This window comes from Centrocercus urophasianus, unplaced genomic scaffold, assembly GCF_019232065.1.
Source record: "Centrocercus urophasianus isolate 14NV4802_14NV808 unplaced genomic scaffold, USGS_Curo_1.0 seq_10, whole genome shotgun sequence".
In the NCBI taxonomy this organism is placed as follows: Eukaryota; Metazoa; Chordata; class Aves; order Galliformes; family Phasianidae; genus Centrocercus; species Centrocercus urophasianus.
Window position 1 is genome coordinate 86060017 of NW_024884142.1, and position 20237 is coordinate 86080253.

General features: G+C 37.3%; 1 protein-coding gene across 5 annotated transcripts in view; it reads left to right on the top strand.

Annotated features, from left to right (window-relative positions):
- Positions 1-20237, top strand: part of DISP1 (dispatched RND transporter family member 1) — an 85591-nt gene that overhangs the window by 59795 nt on the left and 5559 nt on the right. For all 5 annotated transcript variants that reach the window (XM_042823934.1, XM_042823961.1, XM_042823953.1 and 2 more), the window contains 5 exons: positions 9756-9785; positions 12784-12907; positions 14099-14226; positions 14625-14722; positions 17920-18017. In XM_042823934.1, the coding sequence (XP_042679868.1) occupies positions 9756-9785; positions 12784-12907; positions 14099-14226; positions 14625-14722; positions 17920-18017 (478 nt within the window). The remainder of the gene's footprint in view (positions 1-9755; positions 9786-12783; positions 12908-14098; positions 14227-14624; positions 14723-17919; positions 18018-20237) is intronic.

A 20237-nucleotide genomic window follows, 5' to 3' on the forward strand; every position in this document is an offset into this window, starting at 1 on the left:
TAATTTTCTGCATTTTTTTTAAGTTTTACTTAGTCTTAAGATATTATTCTTGCTGATAATTTAAGAGGTTTCTTCTGGTTTTATAAATCCATTGACTGTTCCAATGCTAATTATTGTTCTTTGTCAGCTATGCAAACATCACACTGCGCTTTGTTAATCTTGCACAGAGCTGAAAGCAAAGGACAAAGTACAGAGACCACAATCTGAATTGAAAATGTCATTTATAATTCAGTGGTCAACCAAATTAAAAGTAACACACGTAGAAAAAAAATAAAATGCACTTAAAAACAAAGCGTCACAGCTACTTCATTAGGCAGTCCAAGGGATTCTTGTAGGTTTTTAATTGTAGTAATTAAGCATTAGGGTTTGTCTAGAAAAAACACTGCTTTGAATCAAGCATTAATGTGATAACAAAAAAGACCATGCCAGGTTGGTGCTCTGCTAAGGAGCGGCTGGGAGATGCTGGGACCCTCATATCTGTCACTTACAGACTCCAGGTACTGCATGCTTGAAAAACAAACTTCCTGTGCCTGAAATCCCTCACCTCATCTGCAGTAGGGTAGTTGACTTTGGAAAGCTGTGTGTAAGTTTCTATAATTGGCTGTGGCTTGTTCCAAAATCATTTGTCCTTCCTCTCTGACGATATTTCGATGTGTTCTTCAGTTCCTAATAAGTAATAATCAATGGATGTGCTTTTAAGTACTCAGCAGTTCTGAACAGTGAAAACACCACCAAAAACAAAAAAGAAAAAACAACAAAAAAGAAAAAACAACAAAAAAGTACCCCTCCCAAAAAATCCACACACATAAAAGAAGTGCAGAAGGATAATGCACATGTCTGAGCAAATTCACTTTGATTTTGTTACTCTGAGTTTGATATGAAGTTTCTGCCCATGATATCAGGGTATCTATCTGCTGAATGAACAAGTGCCTTAAAACCTTGGCTGTTAATACAGAATACAAATTACGTAGTACCACTGATTGATCAGTACAGGTAGCAGAGCTACAGGTAGAAACTCTAAGCTATTACAACTGATCGCATTTCAGAAACCCTGAACTCTTGAGAACTTCATTTCCAAAGTAAAAATGGATAATTGTACTGGATCAGGAAAAGTCCCGTTCAGTCAAGTGGATGAACTTTTGCTAACTTATTCCTGGATGGGTTTGATTATGTTACATTTGTATTACAGTCCTGATGTATCTTGCAGTACTTTTTTGGCATCTTAGCTACAGTACTGAAACCATTGAGATGTACTGTAAATGTTTCTTTTTTGCTTGCTCTCCACTAAGTAAGCAAAACAGATGTACTCTCAGGAAATGCAGAAGGTGATGCTGCATAATGTATGCTTAGTTTTTCAGTGAAGTTACCATATCCAAAGATCCTTTTTTTCTAGTTGCATGCTAAATCCTTTTTAATCTCTTAGTTGTGTTGAACATACATTTGCTTTATATCATTTAAAAATTATGATACTCTAAATGACTATATTTGCAAACATTGGAACAGCATCATAGCACTGATATGTTTGTTTGAAGTGAAATACCTTGCTGAATTTTAACTAAAACTAATTAATGGTATTTTCATTTAATGTAAGTTGTTAAATATGCAGAGAGGTTAAAATTAGTATTTGTCCCAGTAGTTAGACTGATATTTTGGAAGAAACTGGAGGGGAATGTATTCTGTCTGGAAAAAAGCTTTATGTTCAAAGGAGGTCTTCTAAGCTTCTGTGAGCAAAAGCGATTCCTCTGGTGACTTACAGCCACAAATTCCTCCATCTGTCCAGGAAGGAAGAACAAAGCCTGTGCCTGCTGAAGTCACATATATTATACCTGAAGTCCCCCTATTCCACAGTCAAACTTAGGTGCGCTTGTTGTCAGTCATTAATGCCTATAAGAACATGGTTTACAGTTTTTGTGGAGAAACACCTTTACAAAAATAGGTGTTCTTGTATATCTCTCTTATTCTACTTGGTACCATCTGATGAAGCTTTCTGTGCTCTGTATGTTATTTTGTTGGGTCGTGTTAATTTCCTGTCTGTCAGAGAAATACAAGATGTGACCATGACCTTGCATTCCTCCATTCAACTGGGAAGTGTAATAAAAACAGCTTTGAAATAAAATATTTCTAAGGAGGGAACTTTTTGCCAGCAAAACTGCTGAAAACTACTCTGATCATCATTTAAATCCCAAAATGTATCTATTAACTTCACCGTAATTATAGAGAAAAGAAAAAAGACTAATGGTTTTAGGCTTGTGAGGGGTCTTGCAATAGTATTAGTCTGCTCCAAACTAGCTGCTGGCTTGTTCTCAAATAATGATTCATGGTGGTATTTTCCTAAGCCTTTTTTATTTGAATAGTTCAGCACTGGTGTTCAACTTGCCATGTGATGCTAAATGTGCCCCTGTCTTTAGTGCTGTCGCAGTTAAGTAGGGTTTGTCACTGATTTTAAAGAAGTCTTTTTTTTTACCCGTTGTGCATGCTATAGGCCAACAGATGATACACTTTAACTCAAGATTCTGCGATTTAAATGGAAATTATTTTATTAGTGGTAACACCTTCCTTACTGTATTTTTCCTTTGAGAATGATAATATTATTAGTTCATACTTCCTGTAAACAGAACAAATCCGCAGTTGGAACTGAGAAGGCAGGGAAGAATAGAAGAAGAGACAAGAACCTTTATAAAATCTGGTATCTCAGCTATAAAAATGTGAATTGGCAAGCTATTGATTTTTGGTCTTTGCTACAAGGTCTTTCATTTTGCTTAAACTTATGCGTAAGAAAAGTCTTAATAGAAATAATTCATAAGTGTAAGGTTAATCGAAGGTGCAATGTTGAAATTTCACACTTTTTGATGGGATGAAACAGCAGTAGTTTCAGGTCATCTCTGACATACTGGAGAGAAAGAAAAAGTAAAATCTTTTTGGGTTGTTTTGGACATTCTATGTGAGCAAGAATGAGAAAATTTAATTTGGAGGTTTGCAATTTTTTTTTTTTATTACAACTTAATTGCTTTGTTTGTTCTTTGAGTGTTAAAATGATAACACAGGAAGGGTGTTATATCTGACAGTGTCAAAAGCTAGCTTAATGTTTTGGAGCAATTAAAATTGTTCTCATGGGTCAGTAACATTCTAAAAACACTAGGATTTTCTTTCTCTGGGGGGATTTATTCCGTATCGCATGTTCTAAGGGAAGGTGTGCAATAAGATGCGTATCTCATTCTATCCTGCAGGGATTTAGCTTATCCTTCAGTGTAATAATGGTGAAAAGCTATGCTTTATCACTTCTTGCAACCGGATCTGCCAACAAAGGGAATAACTTCCCTCCGGCGTGACAAAGCTTTGAGGTTTAACACCTCATAATCCTTGGACAGAGGAAGCTTTATGTTGATATTTTTTCCAGTAAGTAGCGCTGTTTATTGTTAATATAACATTCACATCTCATCAGTAAATTAAAATGCAAGACAGCAAAATTAGTTTTTATGTTATTACCTTTTAGTGATTTTTTTTTTTAACCACTATCTTTAGGCACCTGTGGTATACGAGGTGCTCCAAAAAGAAGGTATAGTTTGTGTCCTGAAGAGCACACTGTTTTACACATGTGCTGTGTGTTTTTTTTCTGTTCTATACTTGGACATATGTTTGAGTCCTCAAATTATGTTCCACTATAACTGTTCCTATTGAAATGCAGCTGAGCATGGATTCCATCTGGATTTACTGAATTTATCAGCAGTCATTACTTTGACATCTGAGAGCAGTTTCTGCAGTGAGGTTGCAAAGCCTGGTGTATGTCTATTTGAGATGCTTATCCTCCGTTTATCTGGGAATGTGCAATAAACTTCTTGGCAGACATTGGCACAAAGAAGAGCAGAGCATCCTCAGGTAGTGCTGGTTCCAGCTGGAGCTGTCTGAACGTCAGTCAGCAGTTCTGTTGTTGTTCTCTGTTGTGCAGATGACAGAGCACAGGTTGCCCAGAGAGGCTGTGGAGTCTCCTCCTTGGAGACTATATATGGGCCTGGGCAGCCTGCACTGAATGTCCCTGCTTGAGCAGGGATCTGATGGACCCAGAGGTCCCTGTCAGCCTCAGCCGGACTGTGGCTCTATGCGATGGCAACATTTAGCCAAGGCTAGAAGGTTTCCTTCTCTTACAGAAGAAGGACATGCACCAGCACTTTCAGATTTGTCTGTGGTGCTTTGAGTTCTTGCCTTATACCTTAGAATAAGGCACTCCCAATCAGTGCCTTAGTGCTGCCTTGTGTCTGGGGTGGAAATCCCACAGTGTGAATTTCAGCTCAAAGCCTACCTTGTTTCTTATTTCTCCATGGAACAAAGGGGAAAAGCCTTTCTATGTTTGAGCTTCAGTCTCTACATCTGTGCACTGCATAGTAGAAATTAATTGCATCTAAGTGTCATGAAATAACTCAGAATCCAAATATTTAGCCAAGGTAATATCTAGAGTTGTGATAGGGATTTAAGGTGTTTTAAGAAGACATTGTTTGGCCAACTTAGTACAAAAGCATGTTTTGAAATGTATTGACCCTCTTCAACTGACTTAATAAAACTACTTACATAAACAAGTAGGCAGGAATGTTTATATTAAAAAGTCATATTAGTATCTTTTTCAATCTTTTAACTTACAGTATCCCCCTACACATTTTTAAATGCTGGTTGCTTCACATTAGGTAGAAAATGCTCTTCTAAGTATGCATCAAAGAACAATTTTCAACACATTTTCAATGCCATAGATTCTTTCTGCAGCATTTCTTGCATCAGCTCATGAAGCAGCTACTATTGATTAATTGTGACGTAAGGTGAAAGTTGTTCCTTCAGTTGATAGCTTTGTTCGCAATCAAGATTTGTGAAGAAAAATTGTAAAAGAATGTCTTGGAATATGTAGGTACTTATATTGTCATCTGATACATTCCATTTGTATTCCCATGAAATGCAGTAGATAAGCAAAACAAATGCACTGCATAAACAATAAACCATCCATAATTTTATTATTAAGTGTTAAATTCATTTGAAACAGTTACATGCTGGGGAACATGCTCATGAAACATTGCTTTGTGGCATGTAATGTCCAACTAATGTAAAGGCTGTAGAACTAGATTTAATCAATGTAAAGGCTATAGAACTAGATTTAATCACACTTAGAATTTCCAAGAGCTTGCCTTTTTGCAGTGGTTCTTGAAATGAGGACAGGAAGCTCTCCTGTTACACCCGTGCCAATCTGCTAACATGCATGAGAAAACTGATTCAGTGCTGTAGTTGAAAGAAACTTTGGCCACTCTGAGAAGAAGGCAGGATGTGTCACTATGTGTTCTGCTTCAGGAAGCTAGAGTACTTGCAGTGTTCTCTCACAGGTTGAACAAGATGTAAAACAGTTGATTTTTTCTGTGTTTGTCATTTGCCCACTTCAAGCTGATATGTGCACGAGGACGTGAATGTATTCTGTTTCCACACTGTTCAAAATGCTGATAGAAGTGCTGAGTGAGAAGTGCTTGCTTAGGGTGACTAGATGAATAGTAGTGTTGTAGTCATCCAGTCCGAACTGGTGCCCCAGTCCTCCCTCCTGTTACTTGTTACTTGTCATCACCTGCCATAAGCTGTCTGATCTTATGGCAGTGCTTTTCAAAACCAACACTCCTCCTTTTCACCATTTTGCACAGAAGCATGCTAGGCAATCAGGCAAATTTCATGTTGAGGAATATAGAGGTTTTATAACCGATCTATTTATCTTCTCATTCTGTAGTTCCTAATTGTATGATGTTTGGTCTAAACTAGCCATTAGAAAAGGACAACTTGAAGCAAAGCATCCACTGAATAGAGGCAAGGCTTGCAGTAAATGGTAGTAGTGTATAACCTGTGCTTTTCTTCCCCCTTAACACAGTATGCATTGGATTTTAATGTGACTGTAATTTATGTAATACCCTTGTTTTGCTGCTTCTATAATAAAAATGATTGTCACTTTCTGCTATCAAATCTCTGAGAACTGACTACAAGGGTAATTCAATACATGCGTCAGCTTGGCTTTTGTCCCAACACAGTTACGGAATTCACCATTTCTTTCTCATGAAAACTGATTGTTTTTTCTGTCTAGACTTTTTTTTTTTTTTTTTTTTTTTCAGAGCTTAGTGGTGTTATTTAAACTGACTAAATGGGAGTATAATGCCCCAAAAATTAGACACAGCAGCATTAATTAAGCGGGAAAGATCTGGTTTTACCATGCATTTCTGTATTTTAGAGCATAACTAAAGAATTTTTGTGCATAGTTTACAGGGATAACTTTTCCTATTGCCTTATATAATAGAGTCATCACAACAGCTGCAAGGGATTGGTTACACTGCTGGAATTCACTCTGGTGTACACAGGTTTCTTTAATGCATGCTTTTTGAAACAAAACAGTATGATAGCAGGTGTGACCTTTAACCCTCCCTAACTTTGAAGAACTTAATCATCATCATTTGTTCAGCACTGAATGTATTTTGCAGGTGGAGGAAACAGAGGGAAATGTAGTTTGGTTTTGATGGGAAAGAGGGAAGGTATGAAACAATTGTACTGGTGCTTGTATTCTTTCTGTGTACATAAATTAGCCAAAGTTAGTTCTGCAAGTTTAATCTTAAGCAAATCTTAAATTCTGCTGAGAAAATCTGACTTGCCGTATAATTGTTATAATGACATAATTGAAATACGGGGTATATTTTGATGAGGAGAGATTTAAGTCATGCACTTTTACTAAGATTTTCTGTGCAGAAAGGGCCAGGATTGCTGCAGAAAAAGACAGTACACAATAAGATGCATTGAGAGGGTGCGTGCATCATCCCCAGAGCAATACTGATTCCACATTAGTCCTTCCCAACAAAATTTTGTCTCGCTAGCTTTCTTAGGAGCCTGTATGATTCTGTGGCAGTTTTGTACCTCACTGCCTGAGCAAACCTTGGGATTGGGGGATGTGTGGGCACGACTCTCCAGATGAAGCAGCCAACCCTTTACGGGATCAGAGAGATCACTGGTCATGGTGTTTTGTTGTGTGGTGAGCAGTACTGCAGCCGGGCAGAGGAAAGCATTCTCTCTGGGGGGAGTTAGACCTCAAATAAAGCACCTGCTTGGTTTTTCTACCATGGAGGTTAGCATTATTGGAAAAGTGGGCACTAAAATTGGCAAAGTGAGCATATAGAAGGCAATTTAATCTGTCAATATAAACTGGAATTGTCAAACCTGAACACACATCAGTATAGACCTGAATTACATCCACCTGTACTCTTCTGTTCGTCCTTGTACGGCTGTTTGTTGTGTTACATAGTTGTACGGTGGTGTAGCTTGTAGTGAGGCCCATTACGGCTCAGCGAAGAAAGAGTCTGACTTTCACAAGTAACTTGGCATATATGGAAATGCAGATTTTTAAAAATAAAACCTAGAAATAAACCTTTGAATCACTCTATTGACAGTAAATACGTGTGGATATGTTTCTCTTTAATCTAGAATCTCAACAATGTGTGCTGCAATTACAAAAGCATATTATCTGACTCAAGATTTGTCCCATTCCGTACAGGCCTGGAAGTGTGGACTCAGCCTGTGCTCTTGGTGCTGAATTGGTCTATAAAAGGCCTCCCTGTTGCAGTGTTTATCTCCATATAGAAAACTCCCTCCAGATTCGAGTTCAGTGGTTTCCGACCCCAGTGCCCAGTTTCTTATCGTCTGTGCTAGCCAGTGTGAAGGTGGTTTTGTGGCTGAGGCTGTAGGTGGGATGACAAGAAGCCTCTTGAGCCTGCCACACAGCTTCTTTGCAGCCTCAGGCAGCTTACTGCTGCAAAAATCAATTCAGAAATCAGTTTATTTGGATATCTGTAGTAGCTGACAAGTACGTTATTCTTCCCTTGGCACCAGAAGTACCAGAAAAGTTTTGGTATTAGTTGGAAAATGAGTGTGTTCAGTATTTCTTTAACTAAGACTACAAACTGGAAGTTGATGACATTTCATAAACGTAGCCTTCATTTCTGCGGCTAAATTTCACAGAAAACTCTTGTCTGTACCTTTCCTCAGTGTTCGAGTTACTGCAGCTGTGGACTGGGGAATCTCCTCTCCTGCTCCCCTTCTCCAGCCTCCTGAGGGCTGATAGCAGTGATTTGTGCTGCTCTGTTCTTGTTCCCATTAGCTGCTACAATGCTTTGGTGCGTTGGAGCATTTCCACACTGCAGTGGAAAAATCTCTTTTCATACAATTCTTATGTGATAAGAATATCACAGTTAAATTGAAACAGATCTTTATTTCTTGAGGAAATATGTAGAGAGAGACTTTGTGTTTCTTGATGAAATGTTCCATCACCATTACGTTTGTGCCATATTGCCTGAGACATACAATGAATGAGCGTGAAGAGTGAAAGAGGGCTTTTTTCATCCATCCTTTCCACTGAAGAAGAGAATAATAAGAATGCTAGTGTTTATTTTTCTCGGTCAATTCTATTTTCATCATTCCTTTTGCTGTCATGTTATTTGACAACACTTAGAACATGCATCTGAATTAGACTGCCTGTTGCTGTGTTAGGAGCTGTTTTACTTAGATCATACTTTTTGTTTGCTGTAATAGGCTTTGATTTCGAGGCCCACTTTTATATGAATTAGAAGTAGACATAGTCTGAGCAGTACTGTCATTTTGTACAGGCGTGGTTGCAGCTGGTTTGAGGTAACTATGCCAGAATGGCTGTTCCCTTGGGCTACAGTTTCAACCCTGCGTGGTGAATCTTGCTTTTGAATGACAGCACATCTCATTCTCAAGCACTGAATTTGGCTACAGACTTTCAAGACAACCCACAAAGGGTCCGAAGTTGGAGCTGTTAGTCCAGTGGTCTGAAAGTATACAAATACTCCTTAAGAAACCTCAGTGCAGATGTAGTGAGTGACCTATTTTAGGTAAGCAGCTGTTTCTTAATTCATTGTTTTCTCTACTTCTTTAAGAAGTAGTTTTAAATACACCCTTTGTGGTGAAACAAGTTCATAACTTAACCAAAGCCTAAGTATGGTTAGATATTGTACATACTGATTGTATATCACTTTCATAGATTGGAAATTCTTGGAAAGACTTACAGATTATTCATGGGAATTAGAATTATTTCAAGTGAAATGTATGTGGGATTTGCTGATCAATAGATAACAAAATGAAGTGCTTGCTGGATAGTTGCAAGTATGAATAATTTGCGTTTGGATTTGCTGTTTCCTCATCACGTTATTTTTATTGGATTTTTAATACCTAACAGAAAATTGCACAGGTTACTTTATATACCTACTTGTGACAAAAGAAAAGCTGTGTCCAAAACCATTTTTTATAATGGAATTACAGAGGACAATTAAGAAGTTTCATGAACTGCAGTTTTAGAGCATGGTGTTTTGGTTGTCCTTTACCATAACATGCAAACATTGTCATGATTTTTAGTGGTATTGAATTTTAATCTTGTTTATTAACTCTTTTGTTGAAAGCTGGAACAGACACTTAAACAGTAATCACAGAAATCAGCTGCATGAAATTTTACTTTCAAAAACCCAGCTGTCTTTGTAGCTATAATTATTCCCTGAATTATATGTTTGCAAAGGCTCAATTGGGTGTGATTGTGTGACTTTTTAAAAAAAAACATCAGATTCTAAAATGCTTGACTTTTTATGATTTAGTTGCTTATCCTTGTGTGAGAAGAATTAAAAGAAAAATTGGCACGTGCGTGTATATTTCATGTATTTTTAATTACTCTTTTTTTTTCCTCTCTTTTCCAGGCCAGCCAGACCATTCAAGTTACCAAAAAGGTAAGGTATAATTATAATAATACTGTCACATGAGATATTACAGGATCGTAAAGGCATAAGGTGATGGCAAAGCTGTTATTCACCACACAGTGTAAGAGTAGGGGACATTCAAGAAAAAATGGTAGGCGATCAAATGAAAAAAGATTTTTTAAAAAACGATCTCTTTACACAGTGGGTTATGAATTTTGGAAACTTTTAGAAGAATTCATCTTCAGTGGATTCCTAAATAACCACCGAAAGGATTAGTCAGGGTCATGCTCCTTAACATCCCTACTCAGGCATCTGTGAATTCCATTGCTTGTAATGACTTCTTTACGGTGCTGAATCTGTACATGGTGCATTTCTGTTTCTCTGTGTGAGATGGGGCAGTGGTTAAACTGAGTATGTCAACATACAAGTGCTGAACTGAAATGTTTGATGCTATCCAGATTTTATGCCTTATCTTAAAATGGAAGGGAAAGCAGGATGCTGTCTTTTATTTCTTTTTAAGAAACTGCCTTCTTGAGACCAGTTTTTAGTGGCGCCAAATTGGTGAAATTGGTATAGATTGGATTCTGTATTGTATCTCCTCAACATTTTTAATTGTTTAAATCATAAAGGGGAGGGAAAAAAAAGAAAAAAAGGACAACAATGTTGAAAGCAGTGGACGAAATGATATAAATAAGAGATTCCAGTTAGTGCCTTAAACACTGAAAATTCATCACATAGTGCTTCAATAATTGGGGCAAAAAAAAGATGGAGTGGAAACTTAGCCATGTGCCCAACTTATTGCACACTTGTAGTTTTAATGGGACATGAAAAAGTATGGGGTGTTATCCTGCTACTAAAGTACATGCTTAGCACTAGAGATGTACTTCATGAACGTGAGTGGTGCCTTAACTGAGGAATGCCTTTAGAACAGACTTTTCTCCTGGACTCAGAAATTATCAGATGTAGAATCTAAGTTAGGACAGTGGCTTACTTTTCACAGAGAAAATGTAATTAGACTCATTTTCTGGCTTTTTAATGGGCCAAAAAAAAAATAACTGCCATCTGTTTAGCCACTTCAAGCGGACAGGGCTGCCTGTAGGGAACTTGGCTGGATTCAGAGCCCTCAGTAGTACCAAGTGACACTGAGACAAATAAAATGGTGCATGGTTCAGGCAACTTTGCTAATCTGATTGTACCTGCTGTGACAAACAGACCAATTGTGCAAATGTGAACAAACACTTGCTGTCTTCTGAGCGTGGCTTGTCAAGTTTCTGAACAATTCATCTTAGATGCAGCTCATGACTGAAGGACTTCAGCAACTGCAGGGCTGCTCTGCTGAGAGTGGAAGCAAAGGGACAAGATGCCAAAGGGCTAAACCTGGCACTACTAGTGATGAATAGGAAAACAAATAATTTAGGTAGGATTTTATGACTTCAGAGCAAATGTTTGGAATAGCTAGTCAACGTAGCATTTGGTGTTTATGAAAACATTAAATCCTATAAATAGGAAAATTCTATTAGGTCATTTACTTCCCTTTACTTTTACTTTGTACAGTTGCTCATTTGGCAAGCTGCCCCTTTGTGATTCACTTTAATAAAAACTAATGCTTTAGACTGCTTTTCAAGCTTTTGCTAATTAACCTCTTGGGTGAGAGTAGAATTATTCCACATCTCCCTAATGGGTCTTTGGGATACACCCCATACTTTGGACTTCCTGTCTCCTTAATGCTATGTTTGGACCCTTTGACCATGCCTGCCTACTTCCACATGCTAGGAAGTCAACTTGCTCACAGCTGTTGGTATTAAAGTTAGAAAAAGGAGAAGCTGTTCCTGGAGTGAGGAAGGAGCTGGGCATTACATCTTATCTTAGGAATGGGGTGGAAAGTTTCTATACAGCGAATAATCAAATTGTGATTAGGTAATGGCTTGGTCTGAAACTGAAAAGGAAACGTAATCTGTTAAAATAGTGGAAGTAAATGCAGAGAGAGCACTGCTATAAACTTACTTTCATGTTACATTGCAGACAAGTTGAGGAGGAAGTGGTGTATAAATCTTCATGATCAATATTTAGTGTGTACAGAGACAATTAGCGCAGAATGATTCATAGCCTACAATTATTTTTAAATACCTTTTAAACTCTGTGGGACTTTTCTGTGCTCTTTGATCCCCAGATTAGAGAATGTTACCCTTGGAACATAAGCTGAATGAGTTAACTCTTTGCTTTGAGAAAAGAAAAGAAAAAATTAAGATTTTTAGATTTCATGCTCTTTTGTCAATAGAAATCAAAATATATTCCAAAATATGTAAAACTTTTTGTATTCTAGAAGTTGAGCACATGCTGGGAGGTGAAATCTAAGGATGTACATTATTCTAGGAGACTAAAAAATGAATGCTGATTAGCTTATGTATCATGTTGCAACTCCCTTTCACCTTTGAATTTACAACAGATTTTATGGATATTTAGGGTATAGGCTTCAAGTATTTCTTTTAAGTGACTGTTTTGAATTTAATGGAAATGGGTTTTTTGGGTTCTACTTCAAAATCTGTTTTTCCTCTGATATTTTTCTTTAAAAAGCTGAAACTTTCAAATAAGAAATGGTAATGTTTTCTATCCTGAAATTTTTAATGAAACATCCATTTTCTGGATAATATCCGTGCCAGAATTTAAGTATAAGATTAAGAAAGAAATATTCATCTTGAAAGTTTGTATCCAGGCTTAAACAGTTTCCGTTTCACACATGCTTGCTTTGCATTTTTAATGTAAAAATGTTATATGAACGATTGCTGTGATAGCTAACGTGTACTGAACAACAGAAGTCTGCCTTTCAGTAGCCCATAATTTATCACCTCTGTAGCAGCATAAAGGAAATCTAAATTAAAGCCGTTGTTTTTCCTGTGGCTGAAATGGAAAGCTTTTTTATATGAGTAGGAAGTTTCAGTCAGGAGGGAGATATGAAAGCAAGTGGGGTTTTTTTGTGCATGACTTTAATTTCTGTAACATCTTTTTTTCCATACTCCTCTCCCTGCAGCTATGCTGCTCTGATAGCTGACTGGCCTGTGGTGGTCCTGGGCATGTGTACTGTGTTAATAGTGGTGTGCGCACTGGTTGGAATATTAGTTCCAGATCTCCCAGATTTCTCTGATCCGTTGCTGGTAAGTAAATATTAGTCACTGGTGCTGTCAAATAAGATTTTTGGTTTACTGTTTTTTCCATATTAGCAGTAAAAAACGTATACAAGTACAGCAGCTGATGCATTCCACTGACTCTTAGTTTGCCAGAAGAGATTCCCTGTGCTTTGAATCTCTTTGGGGGTTGACTTCCAGAGAGATTCTAGTCAGCAGTAAGGTTACAGAAGCAATTTTTGTCTAATGGACGTATGAAAGAAATGAGATGTTGAAGACCTGTTAATTCCCCTAGAAAATATAATTGAAAATAATTTGTTTCGGTATTGATAATACTAAGATGCTGTTGCTGTCAGAGTGCATTGTCCATGAATTTCAATTACTTCTTCATTTTGCTAATCAAATCTCATGTGACTTACAGCAGAGCTGCTATACATTAAATAATGTAAATTCATCCCAGTTTTAGAGGTACAGCACAATGCAACACAAGCCATACATTCTAAATCAAGTTTCAAAGAGGGAGGGCCAGGATCTATTAAAGGAAAGGGTATTCTAAGCGCCTTCTGGGGATGAAATGATATCCATATTGAAAGACTGAAAGTAGTCTTTTTCGGGTTCTGTTAAATATTGTGCTTGTTTTTATTTTTCCTGGGCTATCTTACCCATACTAGCCTTATGGAAAAATTGTCTTTAATTATTATCCTCAAATATGGGTAAGTTATTGTTATATATATATTTTTTGGTATATATCTGTACAGGTCCATATGTAATGGCTCTTTACTGAAAACAATTGAGTTATTCAATTCATATTTCAACATCACTTTTGAAATTAAAGACTTGCCTTATTCTTGGAAAAATAGAGAAGATGGATTTGAATGTTTTTAAATCATATTTAATCAGTAAAGACTAATAATTAAGATGCAGAAGAGGACTTTATGAGCACCCTTGCTCTGAAAAGTAAACTGAACATTTGGGTAGGCTGAATTATCACCATTTCTCAGGGAGGTAAATCGTATGTGCAAGAATTCATAATTCCCTCTCAGTTTGTGTAGTGGGTCACTGTTTTGTCAGACTGGCCCATTATAAAGCCTTTTCCTTTTAGAGCAGATGCCTGCAGTAATGATGATTCATAACAGAAACTTTCCATAATTTTGATTGTGTTTACACTTCCTTATTTGAGCTAAAAACTGAAAAGTATTAATGGGATTTTATAATTCTTAGGGTTTTGAACCAAGGGGGACGGCAATAGGACAGAGACTGGTTACATGGAACAATATGGTGAAAAACACAGGGTACAAAGCAACACTAGCGAATTATCCTTTTAAATATGCAGACGAGCAAGCTAAAAGGTAAGAATCTGTATTAAAGATTTATTGTTTTGTTTTGTTTTTGTGTATATATAAGTCTTGCTATACTGCTCTTGGAAGTTACTGTATATAATGCCAATGTATCAATAAATATTGGATCTGAACACCTACGTTTCTCAAGGGTTTAGACACTTCACATCATAAACTCTTTAAAACAGTTTGTCAATTTTAGTTCCTCTCTGAAACACAGGTATTTTTAGTACTGGATTCAATGAGATATTATCCTCTGAAGTGTCTAATAGCAAAACGTACAGTGAATGTTTCTGTTCTTGAATACAAAAGTCACATTGTAACATAAGAGTTGTTAAGATGTGTTACTTATTTAGATACTACTTTTTAACAATTTCTAAGGTGAGTTAAAGCCATTTATTCTGTTTTAGTCATCAAGATGACAGATGGTCAGATGATCACTATGAAAGAGAGAAGAGACAAGCAGAATGGAACTTTCACAAGGATACGTTTTTTTGTGATATTCCAAGTAAGTGGAGAAATTGTTTAAGGCAAATAAGCTTCTCCCAGTTGAATGGTTTTTGAGCTCTTCTGTCTCTTTTATACCCAATCAGGAAAATACTTTTCACTTGCTTACAAACACTTCGTTATGTGCACAGAAGCCTTTGAAATTGTTCTAAACTGCTATATTCTGTTGGTTCTTCCTAGGAAGCAGTTAGTTTCTTAAAGTGGTTCCACTTCCCATAAAGGCATCCTGTTGTTGATAATGCTGACCATTGTAAGAGCAATGTTTTATATATTCCTATAGATATCATATCATAGAACCATATCATAGAACAGCTTGGGTTGGAAGGCACCTCAAGGATGATCAAGTTCCCACCCATCTGCTACAGACAGGGTTGCCAACCATTAGATCAAGTACTAGATCACATTACTCACAACCCCTTCCAACTCAGCCTTAAAGACCTCCAGGGATGGGACATCCACAACCTCTCTGGGCAGCCTGTTTCAGCACCTCACCACTCTCTCAGTAAAAAACTTCCTTCTGTCATCTAATCTAAATCTCCCTTCCTTAAGTTTGAAATCATTCCCCCTTGTCCTATTACTATCTACCCTTGAAAAAAGTTGATTTCTCTCATGCTTATTAACTCCCTTTAAAATTGAAAGGCCGAAATGAAGTCCCCCTGCAGCCTTTTTTTTCCAGGCTGAACAAGCCCAGTTCCTTCAGCCTGTCTTCATAGCAGAGGTGTTCCAGCCCTTTGATCGTATCTGTGGCCCTCCTCTGGACCCTCTCCTAAAGCTCCACATCATTCCTGTGTTGGGGGCCCCATGCTGGATGCAGTACTCCAGCTTGGGCCTCCTGAGAGCAGAGTAGAGGGGAGCAGTCCCCATCCTGTTCGCCACCCCTCTTCTGAGGGAGCCCAGGATACCATTGGTCTTCTAAGCTGCAAGTGCACACTGCTGGCTCATGTTACGTTTTCATCAACCAGGACCCCTAAGTCCTTCTCAGCAGGGCTACTCTCAAGGAGTTATTCTCTCAGTCTGTGTATGTAGCTGTATATTAGCTTGACCCAAATGCAAAACCTTGCACTTTGTTTTGTTGAGCCTCATTATGTTCACAAGAACCCACATTTCCTTGGTGAAGGACCACTTCACCAAAGTCCCTCTGCATGACATCCCTTCTTTCTGCTGCATCAGCTGCACCACTTAGTTTGGTGTCATAGCAAACTTGCTGAGAGTGTTCTCGATCTCCTCATCTATGTTCTTGATAATGATGTTGAAGAGCACTGGTCACAAGACAAACCTCTGGGGGACACTGCTTGTTACCAACCTCCACTTAGACATAAAGCCATTGACTACAGCCCTCTAGCAGAGACCTTCCAACCAATTCTTTATCCACCAAATAGTCCACCCTTCAAATTCATCTCTCTCTAATTTAGAGATAAGGATGAGGTGGGGGACCACATCAAAGACCTTGCAGAAGTCCGGTTGGAAAACACAGTACTTAAATCACACTAGTGAAGATACGTTTTGTCTGTGCCATCAATTCTAAAAGAAAACTAAGAATAGTTTTCCTCTGTATGTTTATATTAGTCTTTTCTACAAGACTACAGGTCATATCCTGCCCAGAATTTAGAGTGTTTTTTAAAATAGAACAAAACAAAAACCAAAACCAAATCAACCAAAAAAGTCCCCCAGAAGTAATGGAGGCTTATGAAGGTGTCTAAGTTAAACTATTGGACAAAAGAAATCTTTATTAAACTGTTTGCAAGTCGTGCTACAACACTTTAGTAAGTCCTGTTCTGGTAGAAAGCATGCATTAACAGATGGATGTAGAACTTGTCTTTATTCAGAGAGTGCCTTGGGGTGTGGTCTCTTTTGTGGCTGTTTTTGTATTTGAAGATGATAACAGAACATGAATAACTGTGAAGCATAATAGTGAAGTTATTTATTTTATTGATCTTAGAGAACACTGATGAGTAAAAACGGGTGAATAACAGATTTATGATTTCTTTCAGTTACATTGAAGTTTTGCATCTAAATGAGGGGCTGTGAACAGTGTTGTCATTTCTGCTTCTATGAGCAGAACCAAATTAAATTGAGCAGTTATTAGATAAGGAAGTGGAAATTTGTTAGAAGCACTACCAGGCAATAGCTGTAACTAGAAGCAGAATTAACTACTTTGACCCTGCCTGCTGTTCCTGTGTAGTCTCATTCTTTCCATTACTGTTTCTGCATCATCTCAGTTATGGCCGTTGTGAAGGAATTATGCTTCTGTGGGAGTTTGCCAGTTAGCTATGTAAACAAAACAATTGATTTCCTCTTGGCCCATACTGATCATTTGTATCTTTCTTAGTCTTCTCCAGGATCCATTTCCTTGATCCTGAAAGTCAGAGATCATAAAGCAGTATCCATCCCCAAGTCTTTTTTATTGCATTTCTGTGAAAGGCAACAACTCTGCAATTTCACACCACTAGGGAAAAAAGTCAGCCTTTTGGGTTTGGGGTATTGTAATTAATGTGATAAAGTTTCTTAACCCAGGGTACCATATTGTGTTACTACATGTCATAATGCCATATATTTGTGCATGTATGTATGGTTCTTTTGTTAGCTATGCATAAAGATTTTGCTGCCACTAGGTAAACGTTTTCTTTCCTAAATGCTGTCTTCTAATAAGTGTAATTTAATTGTAATTTAAGCTGTATGTGTCTAAATAGTAGAATTATTTTAAATGGCCTTACACAAAATGGCCTATCACAAAAACTTCTACTGCAGTCATTTGCTTCTAAAGCAAAAACAGTCTTGTAGAAACATCTTTGTAATTAATATTTATATTCCAAAATGCCTTACTAAATTAGCCTTTGATTACTATTATCTATGCGCTACCATTTTGCAGTGCCAAAAATTTGATAGTTTGCTGATTAGATCTTCTGATTTTTTTTCTGTTTGTCGTAGTTCAGAAGATAGACTACTTGAATAGAAGTCTGTGGAGCTTCTAGGTGGCGTGTAATATTTAAGAAGCTGTATTTACTATAAGCACTTTAAGTAAAACGAAGCTTTCATGTGGACTGAGTGTTACAGATAAATAGATGATTTTGAAAATGAGGTGGATTCCCATGGACCGAAAAGGATCTCACTGGCATTGTTTGAGTGCTGGGATTCTGTCTCGGTTTTTGATATCAGACACACACAAATAGTCCATAAACCCTTCTCGTGTAATTTCAGGTGATCGCTATTCGCGAGTGGTGTTTACATCAACAGAAGGAGAGAATTTGTGGAATTTGAATGCAATTAAGTCAATGTGCAATGTAGATAACCTAAGGGTAAGTCAAGGTGCTGTTTAATTTGTCTTACATGCAGACAAGAAGCATTTATTTGAGAGTTTATTTTACTGCCCATTGTCCAACAGGATGTACAAACACTCCACGTTCTTTGCACCCTTGTAGAGTGGTCAGTCTGCTTATGGAAACTAAAGAGCAGCTGTCTATACTGCAAAATTGTACAGGGAAATTTGTTTTTGCTACTAATGCCATCCAGAATGAGGTGGAGGAGGGTTGCTTTTAGAAATTTCTGTGCAGAAAGGGCTATCTTAACAATTGCTGTTTCCTCTCTGAATATTATTCCCTGTGTTTTGTCCTTGTTTTCCATAGTGTATTTTCTTGCTTTTCCTCACTCAGGTATCCTCATAGTATAAGCAGTTTTCTCTGTCAGATTTATGGGGTCAAAAGAGAACATGTTGGCTGCTGAACATGAAAGAACGTAGATATAGTAGCTAGATAAACAGCCCAATTAATTACATCTGGATAATGATATTGTAAGAGTAACATTAAATTCTCTGTAAATTTGAGAAAGTGAAAGCAGATATTTTGGCTACTATGGCTTCTGTTATATGTATTAGAAGATAATCTAGCACACTGATTGAAAACTATGTCCAGTTTCAGCTGATAGGAAGTTAGCTGACACTGGCTGAAATGAAGTGAGTGTTCAGATGGCACACCTCTAAACTATAAGCTTGTCACTTTCTGAAAATGAATGCCTTTTTATCTCATAACTGTAAAACTTACATATACTGTTAACAAATTTGTGTGGAAATTAAGCAATAAGTTTTTCTTCTATTAATATGGATTAACTGATTTTCTGATGAGATACTGATTTCTTTCTTGTCCAGAACAACAACCATTTAATATACCACATTTCTTTCACGAGGAATACTTTAATTCTTAATTTGTTTATCACTGCCTCTCAGACAACTCTCTTTATTTTGCCAGATTCCCAAAGTACTTTCACTAACAGATGGCATTTTCTTGCTTAGAGTGTTGAGCTGTAGTGAAACACTGTGTAATGAATCTCTCTAGAAGCCCACTGGCATGCATTTTATTCTGATTGGCCTCTGTTGGTATAAGTGGGTTTTGTCCTCACATGCTCATGAAATATTCCTTATGCCCTCATCAGAGATTATTGCACTGACATGATGGCTCATGTTATTTACCTTTATCTCTTTCAGTCGTAATGAGCCAGGAGAAGAAAGTCCAGTATGTAAACTAGTTCAGCTCCATTTCAAATTATTTGAGGCAGAGAGTCATCAAATGACTGGTTGAGTCAGGAAATGTGGTTAAGAATAAACTTTTGCAACAGTGAAAATTAGGGAAGATGTTAAGCTTTTTTTTTTTTTTTTTTTTTTTTTTAATGTTTCATACTTAAAGTAACTTTTTTTAAAAACAGTTCTGACAATTTCAGAGCATTTGTAACAACACCTTTTAGAGCTCATGAAGTGCTGAGATCAGCCCCAGTTTTGAATGCTAAGTTCTGCTAATTACCAGACTCTAGAGAGAATGCAAACTTGCACTGTAGCTGTCAGAAGAAACTGATGACTTGTGTGACCTCCCAGTCTCACAGACTCTTCTCTGTCCGTCATTGATTGGATGCTATTTCCTGGAAATATAAGGCTTATAGTTTATGCAATTTTCTAATGATAAGCAGGATTTCAGCACGCCTGTTATTTCATTAAATATGAGCTAACAGTATATCCCCTGTGTTAATCATGTTCCCATCTGCATGTAACTACTTTAACTGTATATTTTTCTGACACTCACGGGCTCCATCTTACAGCTGTTCTGCATGTGTGCTAGTCCTACGATCTTCATGGAAGTATTATATACAAAATAGCTGTAGGAGGTGTTCTGATTTTTAACTACTTGGATGAGACAAGCCCTTTCTTTCACCTTGCAGGATGTTTTTCCTGTAAACCATAAACATTTATTTTATAGATTTCAAAGTCTGTAAACAATCTCCTCAGACTGCTTCCCAGAAAACTTCTAGTTGTGATTTTTGTTGCTGTGTATACCCATTTAGGCAGGTCTGCCTGTGGATAGAGCATGTGCACTGCTCAGTTTCTTCTGTTGTTCCAAAGTAAATGGAAATCTTGCCAGCAGCAGACTGAGTTTGGCAACAGCAAAATGGCCTTTGTGATACCTTTGGATCACTAACAAAGCCCAATGCTACAACATATTAACATTTTACACAGTATTTCAATAAGCTATCCC